The sequence below is a fragment of the Pundamilia nyererei genome, unplaced genomic scaffold, assembly GCF_000239375.1.
Source record: "Pundamilia nyererei isolate P.nyererei 1_Seehausen unplaced genomic scaffold, PunNye1.0 scaffold00224, whole genome shotgun sequence".
In the NCBI taxonomy this organism is placed as follows: domain Eukaryota; kingdom Metazoa; phylum Chordata; class Actinopteri; order Cichliformes; family Cichlidae; genus Pundamilia; species Pundamilia nyererei.
This window is the reverse complement of record NW_005187625.1, coordinates 853,484-878,607: the sequence shown is the minus strand read 5'-3', so window position 1 is coordinate 878,607 and position 25,124 is coordinate 853,484. Positions and strand designations below refer to the sequence as shown.

The 25,124-nt window shown below is 41.7% G+C and overlaps 1 protein-coding gene across 1 annotated transcript in view; it reads left to right on the top strand.

The window, feature by feature from the left end:
* The first annotated feature begins 999 nt into the window (after positions 1 to 999).
* The window catches only part of LOC102215700 (protein NLRC3-like), a 29,195-nt gene continuing 5,070 nt past the window's right edge, over positions 1,000 to 25,124 (top strand). Inside the window, exons 1-10 of the mRNA XM_013914786.1 lie at positions 1,000 to 1,016; positions 1,883 to 2,026; positions 2,110 to 2,211; positions 3,561 to 3,677; positions 4,735 to 4,851; positions 8,363 to 8,441; positions 8,599 to 8,827; positions 8,958 to 10,761; positions 14,072 to 14,245; positions 14,496 to 14,669. Of these exons, the coding sequence (XP_013770240.1) occupies positions 1,938 to 2,026; positions 2,110 to 2,211; positions 3,561 to 3,677; positions 4,735 to 4,851; positions 8,363 to 8,441; positions 8,599 to 8,827; positions 8,958 to 10,761; positions 14,072 to 14,245; positions 14,496 to 14,669 (2,885 nt within the window). The 5' untranslated portion in view covers positions 1,000 to 1,016; positions 1,883 to 1,937. The remainder of the gene's footprint in view (positions 1,017 to 1,882; positions 2,027 to 2,109; positions 2,212 to 3,560; positions 3,678 to 4,734; positions 4,852 to 8,362; positions 8,442 to 8,598; positions 8,828 to 8,957; positions 10,762 to 14,071; positions 14,246 to 14,495; positions 14,670 to 25,124) is intronic.

The following is a 25,124-nucleotide window of genomic DNA, read 5'->3' as shown; positions in this document are numbered from 1 at the left end:
TCTTTAGGAACTTTACTGTTTGTTTCTGCTCTTTAATGTTTGTTTAGCTGTTATTTCAGGACAGACTTTGGATCACTCTTTTATTTGAAGACTAATCCACATGATTATAAATTATTGATTGACTGGAATCAAACAGTTTGATGAACAGCTGATGTTTGATTCATTTCGTCACAAAACAAACTGTGTGTGTTTTTATTTCCTGGAAGAAAACTGTTGACTCTCCATTAAAGTCACACACAGCAGTGTGCTGCTGTTTTACCTTCAGTCCTTTCAAAACAAAATAAAATAAATGTTAGTTGTAACGTGTTTGATTGGAGTCAGGCAATTAAATTCATATTTCCTTCATGGATCATTAAATCTATTTGTGTTATCATTTGGTTTTCTCCAAATAAAGTTCTTCCTAATGTGTAGTGTTTGAAACCTGGAACCAGAGTGCCATTCTTTCTCTTACTGGCTGCTAAACATATGAAGGAAATATAAATGACTGATTGCAGAGCTGCTGATTATAAACTGAATAATAGCTCTAAACAAATCCTAAATATTCAGGTATTAATGATCATTTCTGTTTTAAAGTATCATTGTGAAAATATCTGCTGTAAGGGTTTGATAGATTTCTTTGTTTTTCATGATAGGACCATTAGCTGCTGGAGCTTCTAACTGATACTTGATGGAAAAACAATAAATCTAGATGCTAATTGGAAGCCAACTGACGTAACCAATGTTCAGTAGCATCTCTGGTTAGATGTTCACATTAATCCTGAATGTTACTGGATGGAAGAACAGTAATTTCTTTAGTTGCAGCTCATTTCAAATTCAAATTTTCTATCAGATGAACAAACATCAGCAAACACAAAAACTGTTTGTGTGCAGTTTGTTGCACAGTGTGTTGCTAGTTAAAGGTCTAGCTGCTGTATTTCACAGGAAGAGAAAAGAGTGCAAGATAACTTCACTCAGAGATGGAGAAAGATGTAAGAAAATACAGGACAGAAGAGGAAGAAAGAAGGTTATATTTAAAGGTAAGGGCTGCTTGATAAACTGCAGATTTAATGCTTACATGTAATTTCATCGCTTTAATTACATAATGGATTTGTATATGATGTGTTTTGATGAATTATGTATTTTCATTTTGGAAAATGTCCTACAAAACAAACAAAGCTATACAAACTTGTGTTATTCAGATGTTGCATGAAAGTCCTAGTTTTGTGCAGGGCAAACAGGTTAGCTCATATTAATGTGGTGAGTTTTTTTATAGTAAAGCACTGTGTTGGACTGGTGCATAGTGGCCTTTGGTCCTCATTGTCAAAATTAGGTTACATGAAGTGTAGCAGAGATGAATTTGTATTTAAGCTGATGATGCTTAGATTTATTCACTTAATTGCATAAAGATAGCATACATATTGTAGTGTGGAGTGAATTCAGTTACGTAAATCTACAAAAAGCAGCAGGTTAGCTGATCACATCATATGCACTGAGAAAACCTACTGAAGCTCACATTAGAAGAAACTGTACTGTTTTGGTGTGGAGTCAGTCACCTCTAGAGTGTAGGCAACAAAAAATGTTTCTTTTTGTTTGTTTGTTTGTTTGTTTGTTTGTTTGTTTGTTTGTTTGTTTGTTTTTAAAACCTTTTTCACTGCAGGTGTCCTGAATAACAGATTCAAGCTAAGTATATTCATTACACTTGGATTTGTAATTTGGATTTATTTGGATTAATATATGGGTTCTTTTGTACAAATATGAACTTATTATCATATTGACACAGCACAAGGTTCAGTTACCTTTGTACAAAAATCTTTTAATAGAATTGTCCTTGATGGAGCTGCCTCAGTGCTTCAACATTTACAGGAGTATTTTTTAACCCAGGTATCTGTACTTCTACTTTTAGTAAAGAAAGTCTGTACTTTTGCAACCTTGGGTGATGTGGATGTGAAGTCAGCAGCATGGATCAGTGTGAGGACAGAGAGGAGGGTGTCCCTCTCTCTAAAACCACTCTGTGTGGGGAACATGAGAGCCAGACCGAAGCTCAGAGGTGAGATGACATCTCTAATTGTCTATGACTCTTCTCCATGTCACAGCTCAGCACTCACATCATTGATCCATCATTATTCACAGGAACCAGCCTGGACCTGAACCCAGTTGTGTGTCCTTAAGGAGTGACTGGTCTGAAGAGCGCCTCATTCATTTTAAAGGAAACCAGCGGTCTGCTGCAGAGAGGTGAGCTGTTAGTAACATGAACTCTTTGATAGCTCAAAGGAAGTCACTGAATGAGGAATTCCTTTATTCTATAAAACGTGTCCAATATGTACACGTATAACATGTGCTTCAAATGTCTAGTTAGTCTTTTCCCCTTAATATAAAAACAGAATATTGTACTTAAAAATGTATATTGATTTGTGTGTTATTAGTTCTTCTGAAACAGTAATGCATTCTCATAAACTTAGAAGTAATTAGAATTAGCAATGAAAACATGAAGGCGTGTTAGAGCCCTGATGTCAGTTCAGGAGATGAGAACTAAGGTGAAAAGGAAAAGTAAAACATTTTAGTAAGATGTTAGTGACATCTAAATAAAATTCCTGAACATATGTCAGGCTCTAACACACAAGAAACAGCACTAACATGATCATTTTTTTCTGATATTGTTAAAATAACATAATGTCACCATATTACTCATGCAACCCTTCCATTTCTGTATAGCAGACAACAGGCTGGGAAACAAACAAAACAAGTTAGCTATAATCTAATGTTATGCTAGCTAATGTTAGGCTTCAGTGTCCTAAAGGTCCCACTTTTCCGCTGCTAAGCAGTTTACATTCTCACATCATTTGACAGTTTATTCAATAAGAGCCTAAATTCAACAATATTTGTCAACTCAAGTTAAGTTAAGTGGCTTTATTGTCATTTGAGCCTTAAAGAGTGGCACAGTATACAGTGAAACAAGACGGTGTTCCTCCAAGACCATGTTGCTACATTTAACAGCAACAGTAATATCCACTTTAAAGAAAGTTCCACTAATGCTGGCTAACAGCAGCAAAAACAGCAGCATTTACTAATAGGAATCTTAAGAATATCCTTAATTCACCCCAGCATCACTGTCACTCGACAGAAGTGACCTTCACTGACTCACTGAGTCGTATCTGAGTAAATATATGTGGATGAGATTAACAGCAGCCTGACAGCCTACATACAGATGAATGGCAGCCAGAGTTGTTTGCCCAACAGCTGCCACCATACTTAGGATCATGCACGCGTATGATTTTGAGATGTAAAAAAACAGAAATCAGTTGCCATTAATGTGCAATCTACTGACATGTGGTGGGAAAATTATAAAAACTATAACTTTGAAATTGTGCTGCTTATAGCAAGACCATCAGTAGTTCTGCAATTGTGCAAATGGTGGTGTTTACTGTGGGTGACACTGTTACACTGCCAACGCTAGTTTGGAGTTTCCTTCTGCTCATGCTCAACATACAAATTAGTTTTTCAGATCATGAAGGTATTCTAAGTCTTCATCAGTTTCTGTAACAGAAAATTTAAAAAAGATTATTTTCTTTTCTGTTTAACAGGATCTATGAGAGACCTGAATCTGGAGGAGCTGAACCCAGCTGTGTGTCTTTAAAGAGTGACTGGTCTGAAGAGCGCCTCATTCACTTTAGAGAACACCAACCATCTGCTGAAGAGAGGTGTCACTAACATGAACTCTTTGATACCTGTCAGTTTGGTTTCCTGATTTAAATGAACATCTCGATGTTGTTTTGGCCTCTAAATTGCATTTCAATGAAAGTTAATGAGTGATTAATTCCTTAATTCCATAAAACATGTTCAACATGTACATTTAAAGGTCCAGACAGTCATTTTTTGTTGTTATTTAATAGACAGAGAGAATTTAAGAGAATTTAAAGGCATTCATATGCCATGGAGACAAATTTTAACTTGTGTCTGCATCTTCAGACCCAAAATATGATGGATCACACCTATATTTTATCATCTGAGGAGGTATCCCATTCACCAAAGAAGCAGAAATGTGAAAGACAAAGACGGTGCAACTTTCATTTGGATAAATTGCCATCCTCTTCCTCCTCACATCAACTCTCATTTCCTGAACTGAAGTTAGGGCTCTAATAAACAAAAATATGTATGGACATGCTAATTTAGTCCCGATATTGTTGCAATTACTTATTGTAACTCAAACTGCTCATAGTAAGACTATCAATTGTTCTGCATACTGTAAATCAGCGGTCCCCAACCCCCGGGCCTCAGACCGGTACCGGTTTGTGAGTCGTTTGGTACCGGGCCACGAGAGTTGAGGCTCAGGTGTGAAGTGTATGGTTTTCAAGGTTTTTATCGGTTTTCAGCGTTATTTTGTTATTGTTTTTATCGTTAACTCTGTTTTCCTGGGTCTTTTCACGTGTGTTATGAATAAATCTTCTTTTTTTCGGTACCGGTACTAGTTTTATTTTGTTGTATTTATCCACGACACCTTAAAGGCCGGTCCGTGAAAAAATTGTCGGGCATAAACTGGTCCGTGGCACAAAATAGGTTGGGGACCGCTGATGTAAATGACTATTTGTCTGTCACCTGTTGTCCTATTGTTACACTGCCAACACTAGTTTGGAGTTCCCTTCTCCTCATGCTCAGCCTGCAAATCATTTTTTTCTTTTGGATGATGAAGGTGTTCTAAGTCTTCATCAGCTTATATAGCAGCAAACGAAAAGTACATTTTTCTTCTCTATTTAACAGGATCTATGAGAGACCTGCTGAACCTGGAGCTGAACCCAGCTGTGTGTCTTTAAAGAGTGACTGGTCTGAAGAGCGCCTCATTCACTTTAAAGGACATCAACCATTTGCTGCAGAAAGGTGATCTGTTAGCTACATGAACTCTTTAATTAACTCCAGTTTGGTTTTCTGATTTGAATAAACTGTGTGATGTTGTGTCATGGTCTCTAAACTACATCTCAATGGAAGTCAGTGAGCAAGGAATTCTTTTATTTTAATAACCATGTCCAACATGTACACGTAAACTCCTGTTAATGTTATCGTATACAAATTGCAGTCCAAACACATCATCCTCTCTAATACTATATAAATTGTCTCTTAAAAGCATTGATAACTGAAATTCCACTTCAGCAAACATAGAATAATGTTTATCCAAATTTTTTCTTCTATCATTTATGTTGTGTTGTATACTGTATAATGTAAGATATCCTTATTGATTTTACCCCCAAATTATCAAGTAGTATTCACTGAAATCTAGTTTTCATACAAATTGCTACTGTACCTAAAAAAGAACTACTGTATTTGTACAATAGTTCTAGATAAGGATGGACATCCAGACTTCAAACATACAAGCAAAAAGGACCTGTGAAGTTGTTACAAAAAACAGAAAAAAGGAAAAGAGAATAATATAGTTTTTTGTACTCACTATCTCACTTTATTAGCTCCATGCACATATTAGTCACATGCATGATTAACTCTAACTCTTTTATGTGCCACCTTGACAACTCCCTTTAAACTGACTTCACTCTGAGTTACTTATACAAACCTGAGTTATCATTTACTAAACAGTAGCATTCTGATATTAATGTCAGAATCAGAAGAATCAGAATGGGGTTTATTGCCAGATGTTGAGGTTTACAACATTAGGAAATTGCTGCGGTGCTTCAGTGCAAACAATAAGAATTAAAGTGCTATGTAGAAAGAAAGATATGTGCATGGGATATACATGAGATATATACATGAGAATAAGAATTATGAGTGCTACGTAGAAAGATATATACATGAGTGCAGGTGGTGATCAGTGCCAAACATGGAATGATGCAGTGACACAGCGTAGGGTCATGTGTTAGTGGTGGGAACAGTCATGTGGTTATTGTTCATGTGTCCAACAGCAGAGGGGAAGAAACTGTTCTTATGGCGAGAGGTTCTGGTGCGAATGGACCGGAGCCTCCTGCCTGAGGGGAGCAGGTCAAACAGACTGTGTCCAGGGTGAGAAGGGTCAGCTGAGATCCGGGCTGCACGCCGCAGTGTCCTGGAGGTGTACAGGTCCTGCAGAGATGGGAGTTTGCAGCCAATCACCTTCTCAGCAGAGCGCACAACACGCTGCAGTCTCTGTTTGTCCCTGATAGTGGCTCCAGCGTACCACACGGTGATGGAGGTGGTGAGGATGGACTCGATGATTGCAGTGTAGAATTGCATCATCGTCCGTGTTGGCAGGTTGAATTTCTTCAGCTGCCTCAGGAAGTACATCCTCTGCTGGGCTTTCTTGATGACGGAGGTGATGGTGGGCTCCCACTTCAGGTCCTGGGTGTAACCTTAATTAGTTAAACTTTTCTGTTTTAAAAAACAGTAACTTCTTATAATAATGACTGTAACATAAAGATCTAACACCAGGTTTACAGATTATTCTATTTCTTTGAAGTGTTTTGTTATGTCCATCACCTATCCTGAAGTGTTTCTGACAAGAACTCTGTTGTTATGTCTCATTTCTTGCTGAGAAGTGAAGTGGAGGCAGGTGTTTCACTCCATGTCTCCTGTTGAAATAAAATGCTTCTTGTTTTGTATCATAATTTCTGCATCTGATTAGAGTTTAATCTGGCCGTTTTGGAATCAGGTTCCCTTTGTGTGATGGGAGAGTAGATAGATTTTAAGTCCCATGAATAGTCCAGCCGGGTTATTACCAGTAGGTATTATAGCTGTTGCTCTGTAGCATATCAGTTCTAGCAGTGGATCCTCTTTTTATCAGAGGGAGTTTGTCAATCTGAACAGCATGCTTTGCAAGAACATTTCCTTGGGGGTTGTGTAGACTTCATTTGACATTAACAATGCCATAGTCTCTACAGAAGTCTTTTTCAATCTCACTAATGTACTGTCGACTGTTTTCACTAGTTATTATAATAATAATAATTTAAATTCACTTTTATTTACTTTGCTGCTTCATATTGTGAGGTAAAAAACCCTACAGGAATACAGAGAAAGCCCCAACATGCTGAGGGTACTTCAACATAATTTCTCATTAGCTCAGTCACTCATGCATATCACGACTCTTTATGATTTCAACATTATCCCTTTTTATTTCAGTTATATAGGAATACTTTTTTTTCTCTCAATGACTTGTTTTTTAAATCATACATTGTAAAATAAGAGATTCTCTGAGATTCTTCAGCCTTCTTAGTGTCTCACTTATTCCTTCCTCTCATTCCTATCACCCCTTACACAAAGAGACTCTCTGAGACCAATATCAGCATTAAGATAAGAGATAAGATAAGATATACCTTTATTAGTCCCACAAGGGTTAATTTCATGTTAAGGCTGCTCACCTACTGCACGCAATGGCGGCGCCATCTTACCCTCCGACCATACATACATTACACAAAAACATCACATGGGCAAGACAGGTCAGAGAGGTATAACAATGGAAAATACACCACATGAGGACAGATAAGGAGAAAAAAATAACTCCCTCCAAACTGAGCTCCAATAGGAAGATCAGTTTGAGAACAGAAAAAAAACACCTCTGCACATAGCACATGAAAAAACTCTTAATACACCAAAGAAACACATGACAAGCAACAGGGGTGGGTAAAGGGTAAGGGACAGCCAATGTAGACAATACATCCGGGCCTGCAGCATATGCGCTGGTCTCCTTGATCCACCGTCAGCATCGGAGGGTAATTAGTACTAAACATACCACTCCACACAAAATCTCAGTTAAAAGTCAGGTATTGGAATCATTTCAATGGTTGGGCTATTTTTTTTCTTATTCATCATATTGATTAGACCTTTATTCGATTATATTCTGACTAGAATTAAGCATCACTAACTATTAGCACTTTACCCATAAAAAGACTGCATGTTAAGTCATTTTATTCCTTTTTTGGATAAAGTTAAGCTGGGGATCTTGATCTCTATGACAGCGTGCAGTCCAGTCCTCTGTCCTTTGTTTATCCAGAGAAAGCCACATATAAAAAATCCAGTGGAAAAAAATTCATTTTTGTGTCCATGAAAATGGATGGCACAGTAAATGGTTCTTTAAATTCAAGGAAAAGACTCAACTTCTTGGACTTCTTGGAGTAAGGATTTAAACAAGATTGAACAAGATTAAAACCAAGATTGACTGATATTTCCAGAATCTGATATACAGTTTAACGTTTCAAACTTGAAGTTTGCTGAGCATGAAAGCTTATCAGAACACGGCAAGAACTTAAACTCAAAGAAAAACATTAAACTGAGCTGTTGCTTCTTAGTCGGATCAGCAAGAGTAGTAAACTTTTACAATTACAGGAGTCCTCTCAATAACTGTCTTTGTCAAAGTGTAATTTCCTGGACCTTTATTCAGTGCCTGAACTAATTTTTCATGATTCCTCCACAGAGTCGACTGGGAGAGCTCAGAGGTTCCCAGTGGTCAGTCTGCCCAGCAGCATCAAACATGTCTGGAAAATATATTTATGGTCTGTACATATATAACAACTACTTTTACAGCTATGCTGGTAACAGATATCATTGCTCTTTGTAGATTTCTGGATTATCTTAAATGTTCAACATAGCTCTGCTTTTTGGCTCCATGATTGGGTCTGATTGGGTCATTTGTATAGTATTCTGTTACAGCGGCTGGAGGACAACATCATCACTTTTGTGAAGATGGAGCTGAAGAAAATCCAGAGACTTTTGAGTCCAGACAACCCAGAATGTTCAGAGAAAAAGCAGGGAGGTGGGACCTTGGACAGTAAAGATGAAGAAGAGCAGATGAGGAGTGGGAGAGGGGCTATTCTGAAGATTGCAGTGCAGTTCCTGAAGAGAATGAAGCAGGAGGATCTGGCTGAGCGTCTATGGAACCGTAAGGGGATTTCTCTTAAAATTTCAACCTCTGGATAAATAGAACATTTATACTTAGTCTTCAGGCAATTGGAATTTTTGGATAGTTATGCACAACTCGTTACTTTAATTTATTACTTGTGTTTTTTCAGAAGTGCTTTCTCCACTTTGTGAATGTGAACTTAAATCGAACCTGAAGAAGAAGTTCCAGTGTGTGTTTGAGGGGATTGCTAAAGCAGGAAACCCAACCCTTCTGAATCAGATCTACACAGAGCTTTTCATCACAGAGGGAGGGACTCCAGAGCTCAGTGATGAGCATGAGGTTAGACAGATTGAAACAGTATCCAGGAAATCAGACAGACCAGAAACAACAATCAGACAAGAAGACATATTTAAAGCCTCAACTGCAAGTAATCAAACAGTAAGAACAGTGCTGACAAAAGGAGTGGCTGGCATTGGGAAAACAGTCTTAACACAGAAGTTCACTCTGGACTGGGCTGAAGAAAAAGCAAACCAGGATATCCAGTTCATATTTCCATTCACTTTCAGAGAGCTGAATGTGCTGAAAGAGGAAAAGTTCAGCTTGGTGGAACTTGTTCATCACTTCTTTACTGAAACCAAAGAAGCAGGAATCTGCAGCTTTGAAGACTTCCAGGTTGTGTTCATCTTTGATGGTCTGGATGAGTGTCGACCTCCTCTGGACTTCAACAAAATTAAACTTCTGAGTGACCCTAGAAAGTCCTCCTCAGTGGATGTGCTGCTGATAAACCTCATCAGTGGGAATCTGCTTCCCTCTGCTCGCCTCTGGATAACCACACGACCTGCAGCAGCCAATCAGATCCCTCCACAATGTGTTGATTTGGTGACAGATGTCAGAGGGTTTACTGATCCACAGAAGGAGGAGTACTTCAGGAAGAGATTCAGTGATGAGGGGCAAGCCAGGAGGATCATTTCCCACATCAAGACATCACGAAGCCTACACATCATGTGCCACATCCCAGTCTTCTGCTGGATCACTGCTACAGTTCTGGAGGATGTGCTGAAAACCAGAGAGGGAGGAGAGCTACCCACAACCCTGACTGAGATGTACATCCACTTCCTGGTGGTTCAGGCCAAAGTCAAGAAGGTCAAGTATGATGGAGGAACTGAGACAGATCCACACTGGAGTCCAGAGAGCAGGACGATGATTGAGTCACTGGGAAAACTGGCTTTTGATCAGCTGCAGAAAGGAAACCTGATCTTCTATGAATCAGACCTGACAGAGTGTGGCATCGATATCAGAGCAGCCTCAGTGTACTCAGGAGTGTTCACACAGATCTTTAAAGAGGAGAGAGGACTGTACCAGTACAAGGTGTACTGCTTCATCCATCTGAGTGTTCAGGAGTTTCTGGCTGCTCTTCATGTCCATCTGACCTTCATCAACTCTGGAGTCAATCTGCTGGAAGAGGAACAACCAACAACAACCATGTTGTCTAAATTATTTAACAAACCAAAACTCCAGTATATCCACCAGAGTGCTGTGGAGAAGGCCTTACAGAGTCCAAATGGACACCTGGACTTGTTCCTCCGCTTCCTCCTGGGTCTTTCACTGCAGACCAATCAGAATCTTCTACGAGGTCTGTTGACAGAAGCAGGAAGTAAGTGGTCAAACAATCAGGTAACAGTCCAGTACATCAAGAAGAAAATTAGAAAGAATCTGTCTGCAGAGAAAAGCATCAATCTTTTCCACTGTCTGAATGAACTGAAGGATTGTTCTCTAGTGGAGGAGATCCAACAGTCCTTGAAATCAGGGCATCTCTCCACAGACAAACTGTCTCCTGCACAGTGGTCAGCTTTGGTCTTCATCTTACTGTCATCAGAAAAAGATCTGGACATGTTTGACATGAAGAAATACTCTGCTTCAGAGGAGGCTCTTCTGAAGCTGCTTCCAGTGGTCAAAGCATCCAACAAAGCTCTGTAAGTATATTTGTGCTCATCCATTTCATTACAAAATATGGTTGATTCAGTGATTTCTTTCATCATAAGTCCATATCGTACCATATTACCAAATTAGTTTTATTAATTTTAGTACAGCTGATAAGCTTTTTAATATTGTGGACACTAAAATTTGAGTTTTACTCTGACAAACATATACTAAATCCTGGATAACCTTTGAAGAAAAAAGAAAAACATTTAAGGAGCTCAACAAATTTGGACACAACAACCTACTTCCAATACACTAAACGTGAGCACATGAAAATCCTACTAACATAGGGGTCTCTGCTCAATTCTCCAAAATGTTCTTCCTCAAGTTGTAGCCACTGGTTTGTCCACACACTTTGAGGTTGCGTCTACGCATGCCTAACTGTGATATCAGCAACATTAAAAAATCCAACAAAAAGATGTAATCTCAATTTTTTTATATTCATTTCCTTAAATATCAGGAAAATGAAGACAAAAACAAACAAGCTGAAAACTGAATCACAGTGTTTACATTGCTTGTGTGGTTACATTGCCTGGCGATCTTTGTATCTTTACTTTGTCAAACAGATGTATACTAATATGACTATGTGTTGAGAAACTTAATCATTGTGGTTCTCAGATGAGAAATTCTATCCCTCTTTAGTCTCTCAAAAACAATTAGAATGTGAACAACAAGCACCTACTAAATAACACCCCCCCCGAAAAAAAAAAACAAAAAAAACAACATGGCTTCAGTCCTTTAAACACCCATGACAGGGCTGTATGCCTTTGCCATTTGGTGCTGAACTAATATCAATAAATGTATCTTTCACTCAGTGGTTTCCATTTAGATACAAAGAAAGAATTTAGTTTTCCCTAAACAAATTCAAATTATTTAAGATTTGTCCCAGGATAGCATTTAATTAACTGGCGAATTGTATTGTTTGGCTCATCTGTATTCATCATTTGAATTTATCTAATCACATTTTCTTGAGTGCCTGTAACCTCTCAGAGAAAGGCTGTGAAGCTCTGTCCTCAGTTCTCAGATCCCAGTCCTCTAGTTTGACAGAGTTGGACATGAGTAACAATAACCTAAGGGATTCTGGTGTAGAGCTTCTGTCTGTTGGAATGGAGAGTCCACACTGTAGACTAGAAACTATCAGGTTAGCTCAGGTGATTTGTTTTTATGGGGAAAAAAAATACATTATTAACATAGGTAATTAATACGGGTGCGACGATATTTGTATCGATATTGAACCGTTCGATACAGTGCTTTCGGTTCGGTACGCATATGTATCGAACAATACAAAATTTGTAATTTATTTTATCAACTTTCCTTCTGACGATGCTGTCTGTGTTGAGCGCTCAGTGAATCTGCGTTCGACTACTCCGCCTAGGCTGAATCGTCAGAAGGAAGAGCGCAGGGCAAGCTAGCGAGACAGAAGTTAAGCTCTCCTTGCAACATGGACCTCCCCCACCCTCATTCAGATCTGGTGTTTGTAATTATTTTGGTTTTCATGTGACGTATGACCCTGAAGGTAAGCGAGTCATGGACTAAAGTAAAACAGTATGTTTATTTGTGCCATGCAATGCTCAATTGAATGGGTGGGAACTAGTGTGTTAGCGCAGTTAGCTCGTTAACGTGTTGGCCATCTAGCCCCATGCACGGGGCGATTGGCGGTAGCGGAGATTTTCCGTGTTGTGGCGTTAAGGTCATTTCAACGAGATTAACCTGAAAGCACTAGTGGGAACACAACGAATATGACTGCACATTTACGCCGACATCATCCTAGTGCAAAGACAAGTGGAAGCAGACAAAAACAAGCAAGCATGCTACTAACTTTAGCCGAGTCATTTAGACAGCTGTTAGCACATGATTCTCCTTATATGTTTAATATGCTGCTGAGAATATAGCCCAGAAGAAGCGGATAGTATAGCTTTTATTTTGGGAAGAGACATTTCTCTGTAATAAACTCTCTTTTCCAAAGATGAGTGATTCCTCGATCAGATACAGGGCTCGCAATATCGCTAGCCCGACGTCCCGGGGCTAGCGATTTTTTTCAGTCAGGCTACCAAAACCTATCTCTTCCCTGCCAGTCGGGCTATTGTAGGAAGGAAAAGTATATGTCAATGCTTTTGCATTCTTTCAGAAATGTAGCTGGGTAATTATGTCATTGGCATCGGTGAGCCACTGTCAGTATGTGACATATTGAAATCGCGTTTGAATTTGCTTTCACTTTGCAATCATGCGAACTGTGTATAGAGAGCGACAGCACTGATTGGTGAGTGATGATAATTTGTGCACCAATTCCTCTGACATGGTCTTATTAATCGTTAGCTTACTATGCAAACATGACAAGTGAAATCTCCCGCAGCAAGCTTAAACATGTGAGAGGTTGATCGCGCAGAGAATCGCTGAGCTTATGTGAGTGCGTGTTTAAAAGCAGCAGGATATATATTTTAGTTCTGCTGAGCCAAATAAGACAGGTCAGGGTGAAGAAGTGACAGCCAAAGAAAAGCTTACCACAAAACGGAGAAGTTATGACAAATCAGACTATAAGGCAAAAAGAAAGTGCAGCTTTATGGTTTCATGGACAAAAGAATTTCTGTGGCTGCAATATGACGAGCTAAATAACCAGGGCTGCACATAAGTGGTCCGCAGGTGCGCATTCGCTGTCAAAATAAAAAAAAACGCACAAGGGTTAGGGTTAAATTTAAAAACTGTACTTTTGAGTTAAAATATATATTTATAATCTTAATAAATGACAAATTAAAAAGGCATGAACATTTTTTTTGTATCGAAAAAATATCAAACCGTGACACCAAAGAACCGAACCGAACCGAACCGTGAATTTTGTGTATCGTTGCACCCCTAGTAATTAAGTTTAACTTACATATTTTTGCATCTTTATATTTTTAGCATTTCAGTCTAGGTCAGGATAAATTTCACAATTAAAATTTCTAACTTATTTAACATAAGGCCAAGAGACAATAAGGATTTCACTTAGTCCTAAAACAAAATATCCATCCATCCATCCATCCATCCATTCATTCTCTTCTGATTATACTTGTCAGGGGGTGCTGGAGCCTATCCCAGCTACCATAGGGCAAGAGGCAGAATACACCCTATACTGGTCACCAGTCTGTCACAGGGCAAACACATATAGACAAACAACCATTCACACTCACATTCACAATGCAGAATTACCAATTAACCTAACCCCACTGACAAAACAAAACAGAATAAATATTGCTAAATCTAATAACTATTTTGGCCACCATAGACACACTTTAATTAAACCCTTCTTTTGTATATTTTTTTCAGATTGAGAGGCTGTAACCTCACAGAGAAAAGCTGTGAAGCTCTCTCCTCAGTTTTCAACTCACAGTCCTCTAGCCTGAGAGAGTTGGACCTGAGTAACAATGACCTGCGGGATTCCGGAGTGAAGCTTCTGTCCACTGGACTAAAGAGTCCACACTGTATGCTGGAAACTCTCAGGTCACATCAAGAGACATTTTCTTTTTCATCAACAGACCAAAATTGCCAATATTATTATCTTCTCTCATGACTTTGCAGTTTTAGTATTGATTTTAAAATCACAGAAAACTGCCACATTTTTGTTTATTTTAACATAAGGCAATGAAGATTCCAGTTGGTCCTGAAATATTGCCAAATCTATTGTTTTCTTGTCGCACCTTGAATACGCTTTAACACCAGTGCTATTATGTTCTTCTTCATAATTTTTCAGACTGAATGTATGTAATCTGTCCGAGAGAACCTGTGAAGTGCTGTCCTTATTACGCAGTTCCCAGTTCTCTAGACTGAGACAACTGGACCTAAGTAACAATGACCTGCAGGATTCAGGACTGAAGCTTCTATCTGCTGGACTGGAGAGTCCAGATTGTACTATGGAAACTCTCAGGTCAGGATTCAGACTTTTCAACTGATGATCATTTCACATATGAAAGGGGGAAAGAAAAAGAGAGCAGAGAGAGTGCGGACAAAGACACACTTGGCAAGAGAAAATCATATTTTAAATGCTTACTAATAATTAAATGCTATAGAGCTGTTCACAGAGCGTAAAATGGATTGAGTAAAGAAGAGGATTAGTACATCATGAAAAACTCCTAGGATCCTAACCCTATTACAGCAAAACTGAGAGAGGGTCTGCCTCCTCTTCTACTTTCAGAAACTCTAGAAAATAAGTCTGCTGTCAAAGGGAGAAGTGGGCAGTGTTATGTGTAAAGAGAAGGATTTTAAAATCACTTATGGATTTCACAGGGAGACAATATGGGTGAAATATGGTCTTTTCCTTCTATTCCCTATCATTTCTCTCACTCAGACATTTCCAATCAAGTGACGGCTTTTTCTTTTTTTTTGATTAACCAAATAGAAGCCTAATTCCACCAGGACTAGGAACTTTTCTTTGTGCAAGGAAGATCAAGATGAACATATCAAATCCGGTTCTTTTCTGAATTCTTTTGGCGACAGAGAAAGACTGGACTCAGTGTGGTCAAAGCTCAAAAAATAATCTTTATTGTACATTTCCAGAAACGGAGAACGGCAGACACGAGCACACACCCACAGTTCTGAAAACATTGCAAGCTATTATTTCACCCGTCTCACCCTCCAGATGTTTCCTGTTGACTTATTCATTTCATGCTTATCTTTAACACCTCCTGCATCAACTGTTGCTATGCAAGCACAAAGCAAGAAAAATATGTTTCACCTCTACCCTAGAAATAAATCTACGTGATGTCTGTGTTTGTAAGCATGTTATGCATTAACCTTTTAGTTTTACTTCTGTCACCTCACACCAAAAGACTGAGTGCTTAGGTCTTTATGAGCATATTTTGCAGTATGTGTAAGAAAATGATTATAACTGCTTATTCTATCAGACATTTTCAATCAGTTAAGCTTAAGCATAAAGGCAATTACTTATGCATAGGTTTTACCGTACCTAAATTATCAAACACCCTTTCGACTATATTTGCTCCGGGCCTGCAAACCTGTGTTTAAGGAATAAAATCAGTTAAATCTTTTGAACTCCTGGTTCCATCCAGAGCCTGCATCCTCCGAACTACCTAGAAACAAAACCTGTGTGTTAACATTAAGTTCACATTTGAAACTCAGTTTTTCCCGCTGTCCTTCCCTCATTATGATCCAATCTGTGCTATAAAAAACAAAACTTAAAACAGAACAGTTATCAGTCATGCGCTTCATACAAAATTTGTGTATGTTTTACTTTCACGCTGATCTTCTGAGTGTCATGGTGCTTCTTAATTTGACTTTATCAAAGCTAACCAAAATAGGTTTGCTTTCTTTACTTTGCTCGTTTTCCTCCAGTACCACCTCGTATCACACGCCCTTCCACTTGGACCAGTGTTTGTTATTCCATCACTGTACTTTGAATGTGACAAGTCTACCATTCCCCTATATAATTCCTAAATATTGCTTTGGTCCTGACTATTTTCCTCTATAAAATTTAATTGATTTCTACAGTGGCCTGTTATGGTTAATGGTAACATCAATGATATCAAAAATGTTCTTCCCTTTAGCATTTGGCATTTTCCCAACAATATAATGTGTTACCCTTATCTAAACCCAGTCAATAAAACCAAATTTTCTTAAAGCAAACATCAGCAACCCAAAATTAGCAGCCGAAAGGTTAAGTCTGCAGCTCCACACTCTCATGTGAACCTCCAGTCTCTATTCTCCTGCTTCCAAAGCATCCACCTTTCTCTTACCGGCATGGTCAAGTCAGTCAACACTTTAGTCCACATCGTCAGTCCAGTGACAGTCCAGTCACACACATTCATGCACACGCATTCACACGAGATATTGCGGATAGTGGAGACTTACGCGCAACCCATTCCAGTCTCCATCACCCGCAAAGTCATGTCATCATTTTTAAAAGAAAAAACCATTGTTTATGATTCTGGACTGGATTGACTCGCTGCAATCCTTTTAGACAGGAACTCACACGGTTCCCACAGGTAGCCTTTTCCTCAGCCCATTGTAATCTGGAAAAGCTCACCTTATATTTGCTCTCACAGAAATGTTTTACAGCGCTGTTAATTCGATCCACCAGGCCTGCTTACAACAAAGAATTAGAAAAAGAGAGCTGATTATTAACTCAAAGCACAAAACATCACCATAAGGGTGACACCTGACAGGTTTTCTCTAAGTGCACTGTGACAAAAATAATGGGCCCCTCCTAGACATGTCCATGTTTAAAACTCCCTCTATTGAACTAAGAAAACAACCCAAACCTAACTGACAGAATTAACTCATCACTAAAACAAAAACCCCAAAAATCTTAATCACAGAAAAATTTTGTTTACTAATCTAACAATAAGTTGTGGGAACTAGAACTTTCCGGGCCATAAAAGTTTTGCCCTACTCCTTAACTAATACTTACATGGTCTGAAATCAGACTTAAAAATCACTTCCTCTGTTCATTTTCCCCACATTATATTTTATTGGTGGTTGCCCTCAGGTGCTTCAGCGTCCTGGACAAGTCTGAGGTCAACTGACATAGTTTCTCCTGCTAAATACACAGAAAATCTTGTTAAGAGCACAACAGTACTATTGCCCATTAAGCACTTTCTAAACACTTTATAACAATGTATCATTACTAAATTATAAATAAATAACTAAATTTCTTCTCCAGATCTGCACTACTGCACTTAGTCATAGACTTTATTTAATTGTCCTATACCTAGCTTCACTCATGCAGTCAGACAGGAAACTTGAGTTTTTCTTTTTTTTCTTCTTTTTCTGTCCCGGCACGCACCCACGGTTCTGAAAACATTGCAAGCTAAAATACACATATAGTTCTGCTATACGTCACACACACAGTTTCGATCAAAACAACTCCTTCTGGTCTGACTAATGTGTGTGTGTGTGTTACTTAGTTCCGCTTTTTCTGTCTGGTTTCCTGTACTTTATTAATATGCCTCTGCAGCTCTGCACTAAACTTGCTGTTTCTTAACTTCCCCTTACTAAAGCCTCTGTTGCTAGGTGACCTGTCACCCTCTGACCTAGTTCTTTCTCACATCTGGCCTTGGTCTATAAAGACCTCTATTATTAACTCATTCACTGCCATTGACGTCTATAGCCGTCAATGGCAGTGAATGAGTCAATGGGTTTAACTCATTCACTGCCAATGGCTGGCAGTGAATGAGTTAAAATACATAAAACAATATAATCAGAAAATAAGTACTAAGAATATATTTATTTCGTAACAAACACCACCAGAGCCCTAGAAAATGGCCTCACTACTCACTGGCACTTCACTACTGTGAATGTCTGGTTTAGTGTCTGCCTTTTCCACATTCTACACGCCACTAAACAATACAGTTACACTTGTAAAATTATTGGATTAAATAACAACAAATAGGGCCATTTAAGAATATGAACAACCTTTGTGCAACTTCTTGATTGTGTGTGTAATAGGGAATTAATGACTTTGGTATAGCTGGAAAAATATTAATCAATTTCACCTTACAGAATCCATTTCTTAGAATTTCAATATTATAAAAATTCAAATGACACCTATTCCCAGTTGTAAACAATTATTTTGTTATAATTAAGTTAGATAATTTGCACTATTTGCAACAAACCACAACTTGTTTTCTATGACTATAAGAGATGCTGTAAGATGGGTGTGGATTTATAGTTCATAATAGCACAGAAACAACACTATTGAAGGTTACTATTGATCTTCTGTCACAAACAAGGATGCAGTGGACTCAAGAGCAGACTCAATTGCTCGAACTATGTACAATTTATTGAAAGGAAAAGGAACTTAAACAAGACTGGGTCTAACAGAAATCATTCGCAGGAACTGAGGGAGGCCCGAGGGCGGAGAAACGGATGTTGAACACAAGGAGAACACGGGCGGGAACTTCTGCAAACACAGGAGAAGGGTTTTACTGAATGGGAATTCAATTAAAGGGCAGAAGTGAGTGGTACTAGTGGAGAGTCTTGTGCTTACTTGAAAACACCGGCTATTAGGCGGGGAAGGGGTTGCCGTGGGAGCGTCCCAGGGATGGTTGAGAGTGTGGGGAAGCTGGTCCAGGTTCCAAGGTGTCCAGGGAAGTTTAAGTACGGGCTGGAGGGCAGGCTGAGGAGAAGGTGAGTGTGTGGTCCTAGGGTTCTAGGCAGACTGGAGAACGGGATCGAAACAGAACCAGCGCTGCTGATGAGTACGACGGGTGAGGAGACGGAGAACACATTAACCCACGATCCAGGCACACAGAGTCCGAGCACAGAGGAGGCCAAGTTTACCACAGGTGGTAGCAGGACGAACTGGCGAAGAGTGGCAGGCAGTGCTGGCTTAAAAACCCTCTAGATGGAGCCCCAGAAATTGGAAGCAGGTGATGAGCTGGCCAACTCCACCCCAGGGGACGGACAACAGGAACCTGGACCACACCTGACCAGACACTCCCACTGCATATGACAGTATCCCCTCCTCAAGGGTTGCCTCCCGGCGACCATCCGGACTGGGCCCTGCGAAGGGAGGTGTGAAAGTCAGAAATCAGGGACGGGTCCAGGATGAGTGACCGGGGAACCCAAGAATGCTCTTCAGGGCCGTAACCCTCCCAGTCCACCAGGTATTGGGCACCACGACCGTGGCGGCGCACGTCAACGATCCTCCTGACCGAGTAGGCCGGGTGACCGTCAATGAGCTGGGCGGGGGGCGGGGGAACGGACGGTGGGCACAGAGGACTGCTACGGACCGGTTTGACCTGAGAGACATGAAACATCGGGTGGATGCGCCAGGAAGCCGGAAGCCTGAGTCGGACTGCCGAGGGACTGATGACAGCAGCAATCTCGTAGGGGCCAATGTAACGGGGTGCCAATTTCCGAGAAAGCGACCTTAAGGTAATGTCCTTAGCACAGAGCCAAACCCTTTGTCCAGGTTGATAAGCTGGGGCAACAGAGCGGTGGCGATCCGCATTGTCCCGTTGACGGTCGACAGTCAGCCTGTCGAACCTTCTGCCACACCGGCCGGCAGCGTCGAAGGTGGTGCTGGACAGAAGGAACGGCCAGTTCTGTCTCATTCTCTGGGAACAACGGTGGCTGATAACCTAGTGAGGCTTCAAAGGGTGACAAACCTGTCGCCGAGGATGTGAGAGAATTATGGGCGTATTCCACCCAAGGTAACCTTGGCACCTAGGGGCGAACAAAAGGTTCTCCACACTTGGGAGATAAACTGGGGCCCCCTGTCAGAAACAATTTCTTAGGGAATGCCATGAAGTCGGAACACATGGTCTGTAAGAATCTGGGTGGTCTCAGTAGCTGTTGATAACTTTTCTAGGGCTATGAAATGAGCCGCTTTGGAGAACCGATCGACTATGGACAGGATCACCGTCTTCCCTGAGGAAGCTGGGAGGCCGGCAACAAAATCCAATGCAATATGAGACCAGGGACTATGTGGGGTACTCAGTGGTGGGAGTAAGCTAGACGGGTGCCGATTGGAGGTCTTATTACTGGCACAAACGGAACAGGCTACCACATAATCCTTTACATCCTTGTCCATGGAATGCCACCAGAAATACCTCTTCAATAGTGCTGTAGTTCTACTCACTCCCGGGTGGCAAGTGAACCTTGCTGTGTGGATCCAGTGGATCACAGCCGACCGGGCGGCAGGAGGAACAAAACGCCGACCGGGTGGGCCAGTTCCTGGATCGGGTTCACCTCGTAGACCCTGGCGTATGGCCTCCTCCACATCCCAGGCGAGGGAGCCAATTCTGCAGGTGGAAGGGAGAATGAGCTCAGGGCCCCGGGGTTCTGAGTCCGAGGAGTACTGGTGGGACAGAGCATCAGGTTTGAGATTCCTGGAACCTGGGCGATAGGAAATGTCAAAGTTAAATCTGGTAAAGACGAGAGACCACCGTGCCTGGCGAGAGTTCAGTCTTTTTGCGTATTTGAGATAAGTTAGATTCTTGTGATTTGTCCAAATTATAAACAGATGTTTAGTTCCCTCCAGCCAGTGGCGCCACTCCTCTAAAGACAATTTAATGGCTAGAAGCTCTCTATCCCCACGTCATAATTCTGTTCGGCAGGAGAAAGGCATCGAGAAAAATAGGCACAGGGCTGGAGCTTACCATGTGGACCAGACCTTTGTGACAGCACAGCCCCCACCCCCACATTTGAAGCGTCAACCTCCACTATGAACTACTTGTGTCAGGATGGATTAGAATGGGAGCTGATGTGAAGAGCTGTTTGAGCGTGGTGAAGGCTGAGTGAGTCTCGGGGGACCAAATGAAGGGAATCTTTGAGGCGAGTGAGAGGTGCAGCTACCTGGCTGTAGTTTCTGACAAAGCGCCTGTAAAAATTTGCGAAACTAAGGAACTGTTGTAGCTGTCTGCGTGAATCAAGGATGGGCCACTCCACCACTGCCTTGATCTTTACAGGGTCCGTCTTCACCTGCCCTCCCGCCAGTAGGTAGCCCAGAAATGAGACAGACGAGGTGTGGAATTCGCATTTCTTGGCCTTTACATAGAGATGGTTCTCCAATAGTCGCTGCAGTACGCTTCGGACATGGACCTGATGTTTTTCGAGAGACTTTGAGAAAAATCAAAATGTCAGCCAGGTAAACAAAAACAAAAACATTCAGGAAATCTCTGAGCACGTCATTCACAAGTGCTTGAAAGACTGCAGGGGCTTTAGAGAGGCCAAATGGCATTACCAGATATTCAAAATGCCCCAGGGGAGTGTTGAAAGCAGTCTTCCATTCGTCTCCCTCCCTTATGCGGACGAGGTGTTATGCATTTCTCAAGTTCAGTTTGGAGAAGATAGTAGCACCATGGAGGGGTTCGAAAGCTGAATTGATCAAAGGCAGGGGGTATTTGTTCTTAATTGTGATTGCATTAAGTCCTCTGTAATCTATGCACGGCTGGAGCGACTTATCTTTCTTAGAAACGAAAAAGAAACCCGCGGCCACTGGCAAGGAGGAAGGACGAATGAGACCGGCTGCTAGCGATTCCCGGATGTACTTCTCCATAGCCCCCCTCTCAGGACAGGACAGGTTATAAAGGCGGTTGGAGGGCAAAGGAGCACCAGGAAGGAGGTCAATGGCGCAATCATAAGGTCGATGAGGGTGCAGCGACTGAGCTCTGTCTTTACTAAACTCCTCTTGTAGATCATGATATTCAGGAGGGACAGCGGTAAGGTCAGGAGTGGAAACAACCAATGGAGGAGAATTAGAAGCCTCCGAGGGCAAGGCTGACTTAAGGCAGTTGGCAAGTCAAAACAAACTCCAACTTGGTACTCTTTTCCCTGTCCAGTCGATGTGTGGATTATGCTTCTGCATCCACGGAAAACCGAGGATTACTGGCACGTCAAGGGAAGAAGTGGTAAAGAGGGTTATATTTTCCTGATGATTGCCTGCCAGCAGAGGCTGGAATTGGAGGCTCGAGCAGAGTGATGGGCAAGTTCAAAGATTTAGCCACCTCAGTGTCTATTAAATTTTGCTCTGACCCAGAGTCCACGAGAGCATGAAAAGAATGAGCCTTAGTACTAGCTATCAAAGAAACTGACAGCAAAAAACGGGGTTTATCTGTCATGGTCCTGAGTCTGAGGACTCGGTGTTTTGTGTTTCTTTATATTATTCTTTGTTTTCGGTTATTCTGTTTTGTCTTTTGTTTAGGTTTGCTATGTGTTAGTGTTTTTGTTTCATGCCTGCCTGTGTTCTCTCTGTCTGTCCATGGTGTTATTGTGTCTGCTCATGAGTCTGCCTGTCAAGTTCAGTGTCCTGTCTGGTTCTCTGTGTCTGTTAGTTTCCTGTTTTATTCTGAAAGTTCATGTCTCATGTCAGTGTGTTAAGTTTTACCTCTCCCCTGTCTCGTTAGCCTAATTGCGCCCAGCTGTGTCTCCCTTCTGTGGCCCATTCCCTGATTACTCCCTGTGTATTTAAGCCCTGTGTTTTCCTGTGCTCTCTGTCGCGTCGTCTGTTTAATTCCATGTCAGTCTGCATTATTCTATGTTACCCGGTACTCATTCTGCGTCTCTCTGCCATCTCTCTTTGTGCATTTTGCTCCTCCTCCCGTGAGTGTCTGGTTTAAGTTTTGTTCGTTAGTTTTCCCAGTTTAGGTTTGTTTACTCCCTACTCTGCTCTTCCTGTTTTGTCACCTTCTCACCGCTGTAAATAAACACTCACTCGCACCCCAGCCAGTACCTGCATTTTGGATCCTTTTTTAAATACACCACACGACTGCCCCCAGCCGTGACATTATCTCCTTTGAAAACACTGCCCACCCTTAACCACGGACTTACCGGCGGGACACGCCTTTTGGCCGGACCAGGCAGATGCGATGGCCGCTTCCTCCGCAGTAGAAAACACTCTGCAGCTCGGAAACGCCGTTCCTGCTCCTCAGGAGTGAGCCATGAGCGGCCGATCTGCATAGGCTCTGGGGAAGGAGCGCGAGGACGGGCGGATGTTGTCACCAGAAGTGGCGGGGGTAACGTGGAAATGGTCGCGGGCCGAAACAGAGACGGAGAGGGCTTGGAACGTCTCTCAGTTGATTATCAATCCTGAGAGCGAGAGAGGCGAGTGCTTTGAACGTGGCCGGCTCGTCGTGTACAGCTAGCTGATCTTTCATCTGTTCGCTAAGGGACACTAGAAAAATACCCCGCAGCGCGGCGTCTGGCCAACCCCGTTTCTACAGTGGCGGTGCGGAACTCAATCGAATATTCCGCAACACTGCGTTTCCCCTGACGGAGTCCCAACAGCCTCTTAGCTGCAGTACCCTCAGAAATCGGGTGAGCGAATGTAGCCTTAAATTCCTCGAGGAATTCCTCATAGGAGCATGAGGCAATCGGGTGAGAAGACAAAAACGCCTCAGCCCACGTGAGCGCCTTACCCCTTAGCAACCCTACAGAATGGGAAATCTTGGCAGCATCATTTAGGAAAGCGTGTGGCATGCGACTGAAGAACAACAAACACTGAAAAAGGAAGCCTCCACACTGACCCAACTCTCCGTGGAAAGGCTCAGGTGGAGGGGAGGAAATGCCCCGATAAACTGATTCTATCATAGTGGGTGCAGGCGACAGTCCCGGCTGACTGGGGGGGAACGGGTGGATTCGGCTCACTAATTTCTGAAAGCCTGGTGAGTATTTCCTCTTGCTTTTCACTAATAGTGTTACACTGGTCCACTAGGGACGTCAATGTCTGTTCATGCCGTCCTAACACCGCGCCCTGTTATTTATGACGGCGCGAATTGGGTCCGCTGAGTCCATTATTGGCCAGTTCGTTCTGTCACAAATAAGGATGCAGTGGACTCAAGAGCAGACTCAATTGCTCGAACTATGTACAATTTATTGAAAGGAAAAGGAACTTAAACAAGACTGGGTCTAACAGAAATCATTCGCAGGAACTGAGGGAGGCCCGAGGGTGGAGAAACGGATGTTGAACACAAGGAGAACACGGGCGGGAACTTCTGCAAACACAGGAGAAGGGTTTTACTGAATGGGATTCAATTAAAGGGCAGAAGTGAGTGGTACTAGTGGAGAGTCTTGTGCTTACTTGAAAACACCGGCTATTAGGCGGGGAAGGGGTTGCCGTGGGAGCGTCCCAGGGATGGTTGAGAGTGTGGGGAAGCTGGTCCAGGTTCCAAGGTGTCCAGGGAAGTTTAAGTACGGGCTGGAGGGCAGGCTGAGGAGAAGGTGAGTGTGTGGTCCTAGGGTTCTAGGCAGACTGGAGAACGGGATCGAAACAGAACCAGCACTGCTGATGAGTACGACGGGTGATGAATCTGGAGAACACAGGAGACGGAGAACACATTAACCCATGATCCAGGCACACAGAGTCCGAGCACAGAGGAGGCCAAGTTTACCAGGAGGAACTGGCGAGGAGTGGCAGGCAGTGCTAGCTTAAAAACCCTCTAGATGGAGCCCAGGAAATTGGAAGCAGGTGATGAGCTTGCCAACTCCACCCCAGGGGACGGACAACAGGAACCTGGACCACACCTGACCAGACACTCCCACAGCATATGACATCTCCTTATGGCCTCAGATAATAACCTTTACTGTGTTTGTCTTGCTATACCAAAGTGCAGCATTAAGTGCCCTTGATCATTACATTTTACTACAGACACATAGAATACATCATTGGTATTAACAGAAATGGTTTGAACCCTGTGAAAGTATGTCGTTCCACAGGGTTGCATACTGGAGCCAGTTCGTTTTAATTTATAGCATACATTTTCATTGCTTTGGGGATGATACCCAACTTTTTATATCCACTGAGCCAAATGCCACACACCAGTTAATTAAACTGCAGGGATGTCTTAAGGACATAAACACCTTGATGACCTCTAATGTGCTAGTTCTAAATATAGCATATACAGTGGGGCAAAAAAGTATTTAG